This window comes from Lathyrus oleraceus, chromosome 5 (genome assembly GCF_024323335.1).
Source record: "Lathyrus oleraceus cultivar Zhongwan6 chromosome 5, CAAS_Psat_ZW6_1.0, whole genome shotgun sequence".
Taxonomy (NCBI): domain Eukaryota; kingdom Viridiplantae; phylum Streptophyta; class Magnoliopsida; order Fabales; family Fabaceae; genus Lathyrus; species Lathyrus oleraceus.
The window spans coordinates 555,790,152-555,802,752 of NC_066583.1; the positions used below are offsets into that span (position 1 = coordinate 555,790,152).

The following is a 12,601-nucleotide window of genomic DNA, read 5'->3' on the forward strand; positions in this document are numbered from 1 at the left end:
TAGTCAATTTGTCCTTAATTTTAATATGAATGATATGGAAAAATCTCTTCCTAAACTACTAGCCATGTTAAGAACTGCTAAGTAGAATCTGAAGTCAAAAGGGAAGTCCATTTTGATGATCGAAAATGGAAAGAGACAGAACAAAATACCCACCAAGCAGGGTGATAAAGGGAAAGGCAAGGAAGTTGCCAAACCCAAACCAACTGCTCCTGCTTTGAAGCCTAGTGGAGGCATAGCAAAGGAAGGCACCTGCTTCCACTGTGGTAAGACCGGACACTAGAAGAGAAACTGCCCAAAGTACTCGGAAGATAAGAAGAATGAAGTAGAGACTTCAACTTCAGGTATTTTTGTTATTGAAATTAATTTATCTACTTCTGCATCATGGGTATTAGATACTGGATACGGTTCTCATATTTGTATCAATGTGCAGGGGCTAAAAAGGAGTAGAGATTTGGCAAAAGGTGAAGTTGACCTACAAGTTGACAATGGAGCAAAGGTTGCTGCTTTAGCTGTAGAAACTTATGTATTGACTTTACCTAGTGGTTTAATAATTCAGTTAGAGAACTGTTATTATGTACCTGTAATTAGCAGGAATATTATTTCCGTTTCTTGTTTAGACAAGTTTGGTTTTTCATTTATAATAAAGAACAATTGTTACTCCATTTATTTGAATGATATATTCTATGCTACTGCACAAATGAACAATGGACCATATGTCCTTGATCTTGAAATGCTTATTTATAACATTAATACTAAAAGGATGAAACCTAATGAGTTAAATCCAACTTACCTTTGGCATTGTCGATTAGGCCACATAAATGAGAAACGTATTTCCAAACTCCGTAAAGATGGATTCTTGGACTCTTTTGATTATGAATCATATGAGACATGCAGATCTTGTTTAATTGGAAAGATGACAAGGTCTCCATTCACAGGAAAAGGTGAAAGAGCTAATGATCTTTTGGCCCTCATACATACTGATGTATGTGGACCACTGAACATACCAACCAAAGGAGGTTTTCAGTACTTCATCACATTCACTGATGATTTCAGTAGATATGGTTATGTGTATTTAATGAAACATAAATCAGAGTCCTTTGAAAAGTTCAAGGAATTCAAGAATGAAGTACAAAACTAACTAGGTAAGAATATTAAAACTATTCGATCAGATAAAGATGGTGAGTATTTAAGCCTAGAGCTTGATCACCATCTGAAAGAGTGTGGGATCTTATCCCAACTTACTCCTCCTGGAACACCCCAATGGAATGGTGTATCTGAGAGAAGAAATCGAACCTTGTTAGAAATGGTCCGATCTATGATGAGTCACGCCGATCTTCCAAACTCCTTTTGGGGACATGCACTATTGACAACAGCTTACACACTTAACCGTGTTCCATCCAAAAAGGTTGAGAAGATACCATATGAGATATGGAGTGGTAAGAAACCACATATGTCTTACATGAAGATTTGGGGTTGCGAAGTTTATGTGAAACGACAAATTTCAACTAAGCTTGAGCCCAAATCTGACAAATGCTTATTTGTGGGGTATCCTAAATAAACAAAAGAGTATTACTTCTACAATCCTTCTGAGGGCAAAGTGTTTGTCGCTCGAACTGGAGTTTTCCTAGAAAAGGATTTTATTTCCAAAGGAATCAGTGGGAGGAAAGTAGAGCTTGAAGAAATTCAAGAATCACAAAACATTGATACACCTATGGAGGAATTAGAGCAGGAAACACAAGTAGTTGTGGAAGAGCAACCTGCTCAAGTAAAACAAGACCAACGTAGTTCAAGCAGGATACGTCACCTACCTGAGAGATATGGATATCTCATAACTAATCAAGGTGATGTATTACTCATGGATCAAGATGAACCTGTGACCTACCAAGAGGCCATAACTTGTCCCGAGTCTGAGAAGTGGCTAGAAGCCATGAAATCTGAAATGGATTCCATGTACACAAACCAAGTTTGGACCTTGGTAGAGCCTCCTGTAGGAGTTAATCCTATAGGAGGCAAGTGGGTCTTCAAAAAGAAGACTGACATGGATGGTAAGGTACATACCTATAAGGCAAGACTGGTTGCAAAAGGATATAAACAAATTCATGGGGTTGACTAGGATGAAACCTTTTCACCAGTTGCAATGCTTAAATCTGTTCGGATTTTACTTGATATCGCTGCATATCATGATTATGAAATATGGCATATGAATGTCAAAACTGCTTTCCTTAATGGGAATCTTCTTGAGGATGTGTACATGACACAGCCTGAAGGATTTGACATACTAGAAGAAGCCCAAAAGATATGTAAGTTACAAAGATCAAAATATGGATTGAAGCAAGCTTCCAGAAGCTGGAATCTTTGTTTTGATGAAATAGTAAAATAATATGGATTCATCAAGAACGAAGATGAGCCTTGTGTCTACAAGAAGGTTAGTGGGAGCATGATCGTTTTCCTGGTACTATATGTAGATGGCATATTACTCATTGAAAACGATGTCCCTACCCTGCAATAAGTAAAGTCTTGGTTGGGGAAATGCTTTTCTATGAAGGACCTAGGTGAATCAGCCTATATATTAGGAATCATGATCTATAGAGATAGATCACAAAAACTACTTGGCCTAAGTTAGAGTACATACATAGACAAAGTGCTGAGACGCTTTAATATGCATGATTCCAAGAAAGGATTCATACCTATGCAACACGACTTATGTCTATCAAAAACACAACCCCGTTCAACTAAAGAAGAAAGGGATCGCATGAATAAGATTCCATATGCATATGCAATAGGATCTATTATGTATGCCATGTTATGTACTCGACCAGATGTCTCGTATGCTTTAAGTGCAACGAGTAGGTACCAATTTGATCCTGGTGATGGTCATTGGGTAGTTGTCAAGAATATCCTTAAGTATTTGAGAACGACTAAGGACTCATCTTGATATATGGAGGTCATGAAGAGCTTGCTGTAATTGGATACACCGATGCTATCTTCCAGACAACTAAGGATGACTTTAGATTGCAATCTGGCTATGTGTTTTGCTTAAACGGTGGAGCTGTGAGCTGGAAAAGTTCAAAGCAAGATACAGTTGCTGATTCTACAACCGAGACCGAGTATATTGCTGCCTCAAGTGCAGCAAAGGAAGCTGTTTGGATCAAGAAGTTCATTAGTGAACTTGGCATAGTTCCTAGCATTGTGGATCCCGTTACTCTCTATTGTGCTAACAATGATGCTATCACACAAGCTAAGGAGCCTAGATCTCACCAACGATCCAAACACATACTTAGGCGTTATCACCTTATTCAAGAGATAATAGATAAAGGAGATGTGAAAATATGCAGAGTACCCACACTTGACAATATTGCTGACCCACTGACAAAACCTCTTGCGTAACAGAAGCATGATAGCCATACTAGATCTATGGGCACTAGGGGTATGCCTGATTGGCTCTAGTGCTAGTGGGAGATTGTTGGTGTAAGCCCTAGAGGCCAATACTTTTGGTACTTGTATCGAATTATTTATTAATAATAAAAGGATTTTTCTTTATTATGTTTGTTTAATAAAGTCCCTAGAATAGTTAGTCCGTTTAATGTATCAAGTGTGATTTAATCATGAGATACCATTAAATATAAGGACATTATTCTTAAAGTATCCGTAATCGAGCTTTATTGTGAAATAGGATAACATTAAAGCATTAAGATTATTATGTATATAGACTGATGATCACATCTCATGGATCATGGATAAGGAGTTATTAAGTCTTAAACATAGGTATGAATATTAAGAGTAATATTTATACTAGATTGACCCGTTATGAAAATACTATATAGAATGTTATGCAAAGTGTCATAAGTTATTCTCATGGTGATAATGGTGTATACCACCATTCGACCTGAAACCACTATGGACCCTAGATATAGAGTCGAGTGCCTTATTGCTGATCAAACATTATTCGTAACTGGATGACCATAAAGACAGTTGATAGGTACTCCACGAAGCATGCTGAGGGACATGAGTGACCTAGATGGAATTTGCCCATCCTGCGTAACAACATAAATGTCTACGGGCCCAATATTGAACTGGAAAAGGATGACACGGTCTATGCCTTGTGTTCAATATAAACATAAGGGCAAAAGGGTAATTGTATACATAAGTATTATCACAAAAGGATTTGTCAAATCACATGACATTTTCGAGTCTTGGGTAGCAGTGATGTGTTGCTAGATACCGTTCACTGTTTATTATGTTAAATACGTGATTTAATATAATTGTCAATGCCACGAAAACCTATAGGGTCACACACAAAATGACAGATTGATGAGAGATAAAGTAACTAAGGAACACCGTAAGGTACGGTGCACTTATGTGAATTGTAGAACATCATAAGGTACGGTGTACTTAAGTAGAATACGAAATATGGTAAGGTACCACACACTTAAGTAATTTTGGCATATTATAATATATGGACCACATACACTTAAGTGGACTTTTTAGCTTGCAGCCCACACAAGTGGTTCTATAAATAAAACCCTTGTGCAGAAGCATTTGTCCAGTTGTAATTTCGTTTCTCTCTCCCTCTCACTCAAAGCCTTCATTCGTAGCAGCTAGCACTGAGATTGAAGGAATCCGTTCGTGTGGACTGAGTAGAGGCGTTGTCACCATTCAACGTTCGTGACCGCTCCGTAGATCTGCATCAAAGGTTTCAATCGCCACAAGAGGTAACGATTCTATCACTGTTCATGCCCATTCGTAAGGATCACTAAAGGAGAATTTTTTTAAATTCCGCTGTGTTTTGGATCGCTATTCTCCTTCAACCTCAACAACCAAAAGAGACCTTTTTACTTGTTTATCTCACAAACAAACTATATATTTTTTTCTCAATTAGATATTACAAAAATGCCCTTACACCAAACCAAACTACCTCATAGATATAAATGTTTCACTCAAAAGCCCTAAGGCAAAATGTGAGAAAATAAAATAGAGAGAAGAGAGTGAGAGACATATATCTGAAATACATTTTTTAGTGTGTAAGAAATGAGAAAGAAATCATCTATTTATAGAAAAAATGGTGACTTGAATATGGAAATAATCCATGGATTATTATTAAAGCTTATAATCGATTATCACAAGTGTATAATCGATTATGGCACCCCAAAATGAAATGATTTGGTTTTTAGTTGTTGCCAACAATTAAGCGATCTCTCCAATTGATTTTAGGTGTTACAAAGTCAAATAATAGATTATCCCAAAAGCCTAATCAAATATAAGATGATGAAGTATATATGGAGATTCCGCCTAGTTTTAATACCACAAGGGAGCCAAAAAGATATGTCAATTAAAAAAGGTCTTATATGGACTAAAGTAGTTCACTTAGGATTGGTTTGGAAGATTCACAAAAGTAATGTTGTGTTTGAGCTATAAGGAAAGCCAAAGATATCACACTTTATTTTTTTAAACATACACAAGGAGGAAAATCGACTATACCTCTTATTTATGTTGACGATATTGTTGTTACAATAAATGATTTGGCTAAGATAGATCTACTTAAAAAATTATCATTGGAGTTTGAAATGAAGGATCTTGAAGAACTCAAGTACTTCTGAGGAATTGAGGTGACTCATTCAAATAAAGACATTTTTATCTCTAGTAGAAATACATGCTTGATCTTTTGTAGGAATCAGTAAAACTAGAATGCAAACCAATATCAAAGGTTAGTGGAAAAGTTGATTTACCTGACACACACTTTGTTTGGAAGAATAAGAAGTAAAGTGTAATTGCTCGATCAAGCGTTGAAGCATATTTCAGAGCTATGACATTAGGAATTTGTGAACTATTATGAAAATGTGTGAAGGCCATGTGAAATTGTTTTGGGACAATAAATCGACCCTCAATATTACACATAATCAATATTACCATCAAAGAAAAATTAGATACCGGATTAATAACTACCACCTCCATACCTTATGGGCTTCAATTGACATATTTGTTAACAAATGATTTTCCAACTAAATAATTGAACCAACTTACTTTGAAAGTTTAAAATAATTGATCTTCATTCACTAAATTTAGGAAGAATGCTTACTATGAAATTATAATTTTTTTATTTATTAATATGAAATCAATCAAATAAGACCATTAAATTTAAATTTATCTATATTCTTCTTCTATTATAAATCACAAAACTTTAAAATATTTTTTTACACTTACTAAATTTAAAATTAGTAGTGAAATTCAAGCTTGCTAGTAGTGAATTAGCAAAATTCAAAGAGTATCTTTAATAGTGAGAACGTAGAGATTGCTTAGCTTTTAAGTTTTATTTTTTTATTTTTTAATAATTGGAGTGTAATAATATGACAACATTGATTGCATGGAGCTTCATGAAGCAATTTGCAAACTTGAGAATTTAACATTAAATATTATTATTTTTTGAAGAAACTTAATTGAAATAGTGATGTAAGGTGGTTGCAAATTGTATGCAAATGTAATAATATAAATTGATGAGTCAAATATACATTAGTACTTAATAATTCAGATTGCTTATGGATTTCTTAAATATAAATTGGTAATTTAGACCATAAAATATGAGACAAGCAATCAAATGATATTCTTTAATTAAAGATACTTTTATTTATTATTCATTTCGTCTTATAAAAGTGTTATATTTAAATAATTTGTAATTTAAAAAAAAATTAAATATATTGATTTTAATAATAAAATTAATATTATTTATTAAAATATATTTAATAATTATATTTAATAAAATATTTAAATAAAGTAAAAATTAATAAATAAAAACATATTAATAAAAAAATAATAATAAATACTATATTAATATTATAAAAAAACAATTATTTTAAAATAGAAAAATATGTAAATGAAATACTTTTTATAAGTAGGAGGGTAGTACAGAATAAGCTTTTCAGTTCACACTCTCTTTATAGTCTTTCCTTTCACACCACTTCTGTCTCTTTGTTGTTCATGCTGTCTGCATCTTCGGCCAGTGAGCGGGTGTGTCCCTTCCCTTCCCTTCCCTTCCAATCAATGTTGAACTGAGTCAAGTTTGTTACTTTACAACTGCAAAAAGATTTTAAGATGAGGGCTTCTTTGGGTGCTGTAATTGGTAGGTACCCATCAAGTGATGGAACTATCCACATGGGTGGAAATGGGATCATAAAGCATAACAGAAAATGCAGAGACATAGCTGTTCTTGTCATCTTCATTGCATTCTGGGTTGCCATGATTGTTAACTCTAGCTTTGCTTTCAACAAAGGAAACCCATTAAGGTATAAATCTTAAAGTCTCAAACTTTATTTCATTGTGTTTCTGTAATTGGCAAGTTTTAACTTGTAGTTCTCATGTTTGGACTTAATCATGAGATTTATATGCTATTTCTTAATGGGGTTCTTTTATGGTGTTTTGCCTTTGTTATGGAAACTTTGCAATGGAAGTAGGTCTTGATTGTATAGTAATTTGAAGCCTATTGCTTTTGTTGTTAGGGTTGTGTCATTTGTGAATTGTGATAACTGATACTGTTCTTTATCAGGCTTACTTTTGGTTTAGACTACAAAGGAAATGTTTGTGGGGATAAGCATGCAGGACTTCATGAGTTGGAGCTCAAGTACTGGCTAAACCCTAATCAGGTTTATCAAAGTGGATTAAAGGATAGTCAGTTTAAACTCGCCGATGCTCGCAGTATATGCTTGTTGGATTGTCCTACTCCTTCTGAAGAGTCACTTACTTGGGTTTGTGATTATCCTGAAGGAGATATTCGTGTTTCAATGAATGATTGGATTGATATGAACTATGATTATTATGATTTGCTCACGCCAGAAATGAAAAACTCGTCTGTTCAACTTCAAGGCCCTTGTTATCCCATCATATTTCCTAGTGTAAATGGTGAGAGTGCTTTTCCATTCTAATGTATTCAATATTCATAGATTTCATGTTTTGTTCTATCCCTGCTAATAATACTTGTGTCGCATGTGATAGAGTTAGAGTTTGACCTAACTCATCCTCATTCCTTATAAAACCGACTTTTAAACTGGCTTGTAAGGTGAGAGGTTCCACTCACGGCCAACACTATTGGGCTTGGTGCGTGGATATAACCAGTGGGTGGCGCGAATTATCAATATGTGAGATTTGATTTTTCCAATAGTATGTCTGTATTACTTTGAGTTTTGACCCTGGTTGCATCGTGTCCTCTTTCCTTGTAAGAGAATGCGTTAGTGATCCGTCAATATGTTATTCCTTATCGAGTTTTTGAAAATACCTATAAAAGTGAGTTGGAGTTTGTTATAGTAGTTGCCAGTTTTTTAAGATTAGTTAGATTAGTTAAGATCGCTATATAAAGTGCATCCTACATTTATTGTAATCAACTTTTCTCATTCTATCAATTCCAAGTAACTCATGTGTCTCAATTTTATTTTTCTCTCTGTGGTTCTATGATTCTCAACAATACCTATGGCTGATTCTTAAAGCATAATGTTTTTGTCTAGTTTACTGGAGTTGCCAATTCATTGCTAGAGCATCAAATGTGTCTTTAAAGCATTGGCAGCAGTTGGGTGGAGTTAACATCAATGAAGACACTGTCATTGATAAGTCCATTCACCGACATATCAATTCTCACTCGGCTATCTTAAAGGTTAGTTTTTTTTTAAACATTCAATTGGTCGATATTTTTGGCTATGTTTGGATATTTTAAAACGAACGATGCAGAATGAAGTGGAGTGGAAAGGAATAGAACGGAATAAAAATGTCATTCTATTGTTTGGATATTTCACGGTCGAATGGAGCAAAATAGTCATTCCATCCAAATTGGAGTCTTGATTCTTTCGAGCAAAATAGTACACTTGTTTTGAAACTTTGTGAACTGTATGTTGCTGAAATTTAATTTTTTGTACAATTCTTTGTGTCTGCAGAGATACATGGCTGACATAGGAAAGGCTTGGCCTGTCCTGATTGTTTGTGGTGCGATTTTACCTTTGTTTCTCTCTGTCATTTGGCTGCTGATGATCCGGCATTTTGTTTCTGCAATGCCTTGGATAACGGTGGTTTTTTTTGATCTTCTAATAGTATCAGTTACAATGTTCTACTACCTAAAAGGTTAGAATCTTCGCTTCGCTATTTCGTGAACCAAATACCTGTTATATGATGTTTCGATCCCAAACGAAGATCAAAATATGAATATTCCTTTTGAATATCGAGGCAAATCTTTTTGTTTATCTTAGTAATCATCGGTGGAATGAAATACTGATTAATGCTGCCTTCCCTTCTTTACTTTCAGTTGGATGGATAGGAAATGACACAATAACACCCATCATAGGGGAGCATGATCCTTACATTCATATATATGGAAGGGTAAGCATCACTCTGCCCGAATTAGTATATATTTATTCCGTGAGCCCTCCCTCTCCCTCTGCACTGATGACTTTATCATGTAAATCTTACAAACAGATTTCGGTTTCAGGAGCTGACTCATCTACGTGTTGTCACTATCCTCATGACTTTTATAATGGTTGTTTCCGTTCTTACATCAATCGCTATTATTCGGCGCATCCTTATGGCAACTTCTGTCCTTAAGGTTGCAGCAAAAGTGATAGGAGAAGTTCAAGCACTTGTTGTTTTCCCAATCATACCATTCGGTATCCTTGCAGTGTTCTACATGTTATGGATTTCGGTTTTTCTCAATTTATTCAGCTCTGGTCAGGTTGTTCAGAATGACTGCCACTCTAACTGCTGTTCATATAGCCTCATGGAAAAGAGGGTAATCTGTGATCATTGTTGCGGATATAGCATCCATTACACACCACATATTGGAGTTGCTATCCTCTTTCACCTGTTTGGTTGTTATTGGGTTACACAATTTCTCATTGCATGCTCATCAACGGTGATTGCCGGATCTGTCGCCTCTTATTATTGGGGACGTGGCGAAGCATCAGTAAGTCCAAAAGTTTGAATTCGATTATTAATTAAGTAACCGATTTTCTATGCTAGTTACAAAGTTACATCATTAAAATTTTATTCGTTTTTGTCAATGCAGCCAGAAATTCCTTTTATTTCTGTCTTTTCCTCCATGAAGAGGCTTATACGATACAGTCTTGGTTCTCTTGCTCTTGGCTCTTTGACTGTATCATTTGTAGAATCAATCCGCTTCCTGCTCGAATCTATTCGCCGCAAACTGAAAGTCTCCAGTCATGCACCTGACAACTGGTTCGGGAAGGCTGCATACCAATCATCTCAATTTTTTCTCATGTGTATCGAGTGGACCATCAAATCAATTAACCGTAATGCTTATATCATGGTAAATTGCATTCATCGATTTGATGCAACCAAGTATATTACTTTTGTTTTCATTACTTATTCGGTCAGTCATTGTTTTCTGTTAATTTGTCTTTCTGCAGATTGCTATAACCGGTAAAAGTTTCTTTGGAGCTTCATCGATTGCAACAAATTTGATCAAGAATAACATCTTACGGATTGGTCGTGTCAATGTGATCGGAGACGTTATCTTATTCCTCGGAAAACTATGTGTCAGCCTATCGAGTGCTGTTTTCGCTTTTCTCATGTTAGACACTCACAAATACAAATCAGCGCATAACAAGATTTCATCTCCATTCTTCCCTGTCATGGTATGTTTTCTATTATCTAACATAACCATATAATAGATAACAATTATCAAGATTCTTCTGAATCTCACATTCGATATCGTGTAAAATGCAGGTTTGCTGGGCTCTTGGATATATCGTTGCGACACTTTTCTTTGGAGTTATAGAGATGTCGATTGACACCATCATTCTCTCATTCTGTCAGGATTCTGAAGAGCATGGAACAGCACAATATGCTCCTCCCCTTCTCATTGAAACTCTCAGTGACCAAAATGAAATGCAAAGATTTGCGCAAGGATCGCATTAAAATATTTCCGTGTATTGTATTCTCAGTTGTCGACTTTTTAGCATCACTTCAGTGATTAGAATCTAGTTAAGATTAGTTGAGTTCTTCCTCTTGTGTATATGTTTTATTCAATGTCGAAATTAGTAAGCATTTTAAGTAGTTATATTTTTTTTGATAAATAGGTTCTTGGATATTATGTTATGACCATAAATACAATAGATTTTATACTATTTATATCTTTGAAGTAATTCATTTTCAGTATTTGTTTTGTTAAGCTTAACTTAGTTACTGTAGGTTAGTATGTTATCTACGTGACATTATTATTTGTGTATATATAGTATTATAGTTGTCAATAGTTATATCCACGGAGTATTATAGTACAATGTGTGTGCGTATTATAGTACAATGTGTGTGCACTCATTTTTTGTGTGTAACCGTTTTAACAGAGTAGTGGAAGTTTGTTATTCTCTCTTCTCTCTTCTCTCTCTTCTATTCTTCATATTGTGCATCAACAATTGGTATTTAAAGCTTCGATTCAAATCCATAGGGAAACACGAGTGAACTATGAGGCGTTGTGTGATTGATTTTATTTCTTGAGTTCGTGTTGAACTTTTGATTGAAATCGTAACAAAATCACAATTCTTGATTATGTGGGATTGAAAAACACTAGTGTTTGGTGAGATATGAGTTTTGCACACGGTTGAAGATGAACGAAAACGGTAATCTGAGTACCAAGCTTCTAGTGTTCGATGGCAAGAACTTGAATCGTTGGATAATTCAGATGCGTGTGTTGTTTGGTGCTCAAGATGTTCTTGATCTCGTCAACGACAATTACGTTTAGGTTGCACTTCTGGCAAATGCAACGGATGCGCAGATAAATGCTCAGCGTTATCTGAGGAAGAAGGATCATAATGCGTTGTTCTACATCCATCGGTGTGTGAATGTGAACGTGTTTGAGAAAATCGGTGATTCGATGCCGGCGAAAGCTGCGTGGGACACACTGATACAGTGCTACGACGGTGATGCATCAACGAAGAAGGTAAAACTTCAGTCTCTATGTAGGCAGTATGAGAATCTCAGCATGAAGAACAATGATAAGGTACCTGACTACATCTCTAGAGTGATTCTGATAATAAATGAGATGAAGTCGTGTGAATAAACTCTCTGAAGAAAATATCTTTGAGAAGATACTTAGATCTCTTACTCCCCAGTTTGATTACACCGTTATAGCAATTGAATAGTCTAAGAATTTGAGCACCATAAGCATTGAAGAGATGCAAAGAAGTCTAGAGGTACAAGAGTTGCGTATGATCGAAAGAACCTCTGAGAGAGAGGTAGAGCAAACTCTAAAAGCTTCTTTTGTCAAGAAGGACCAGAAGCAGTCTTGGTCAGAGGCCAAGAAAAGACATGGTAGATCCTAGGAGTCAGAAGCCTCCAATTCTGATGAGAAGAAACATCAGAAGGAAATGGAGAAACTTGACAAGAGAATGGTTCAATGATACTGTTGTAATATGTTTGACCACTTTGCTAAGGACTAATGGTCAAACAAGGAAAAGAAGTCAGAAGAAGCAAACATGGCCAGAGGAGATTATGATGATGAACCTGTGCTATTGATGGCTTATGGATCTGATGATGATGAACCCGTGCGATTGATTTCTGATTATGAAGGAGACTCTGAATATGAGTCAGAGTTAGAAGATGACTCTGAATCTGAAGT

The 12,601-nt window shown here is 35.4% G+C and overlaps 1 protein-coding gene across 1 annotated transcript; it reads left to right on the forward strand.

Moving 5' to 3' along the window:
* Window positions 1-6,904: 6,904 nt before the first annotated feature.
* LOC127086361 (choline transporter protein 1) lies at window positions 6,905-11,139 on the forward strand. The gene is made up of 9 exons (XM_051027110.1): window positions 6,905-7,277; window positions 7,538-7,890; window positions 8,490-8,635; window positions 8,913-9,096; window positions 9,278-9,351; window positions 9,461-9,931; window positions 10,034-10,294; window positions 10,395-10,622; window positions 10,714-11,139. Exons 1-9 carry the CDS (start codon window positions 7,087-7,089, stop codon window positions 10,903-10,905), a joined length of 2,100 nt encoding a protein of 699 aa, XP_050883067.1. The 5' UTR covers window positions 6,905-7,086; the 3' UTR covers window positions 10,906-11,139.
* Window positions 11,140-12,601: the final 1,462 nt, after the last annotated feature.

What these genes read in the sequence shown, in the direction of transcription:
- LOC127086361 (XM_051027110.1), top strand. Translation starts at nt 7,087, where the DNA reads ATGAGGGCTTCTTTGGGTGCTGTAATTGGTAGGTACCCATCAAGTGAT. An exon ending in CTCACTCGGCTATCTTAAAG is followed by an intron (nt 8,636 to 8,912) that starts GTTAGTTTTTTT and finishes TTGTGTCTGCAG; the next exon opens with AGATACATGGCTGACATAGG. An exon ending in GGGGACGTGGCGAAGCATCA is followed by an intron (nt 9,932 to 10,033) that starts GTAAGTCCAAAA and finishes TTGTCAATGCAG; the next exon opens with CCAGAAATTCCTTTTATTTC.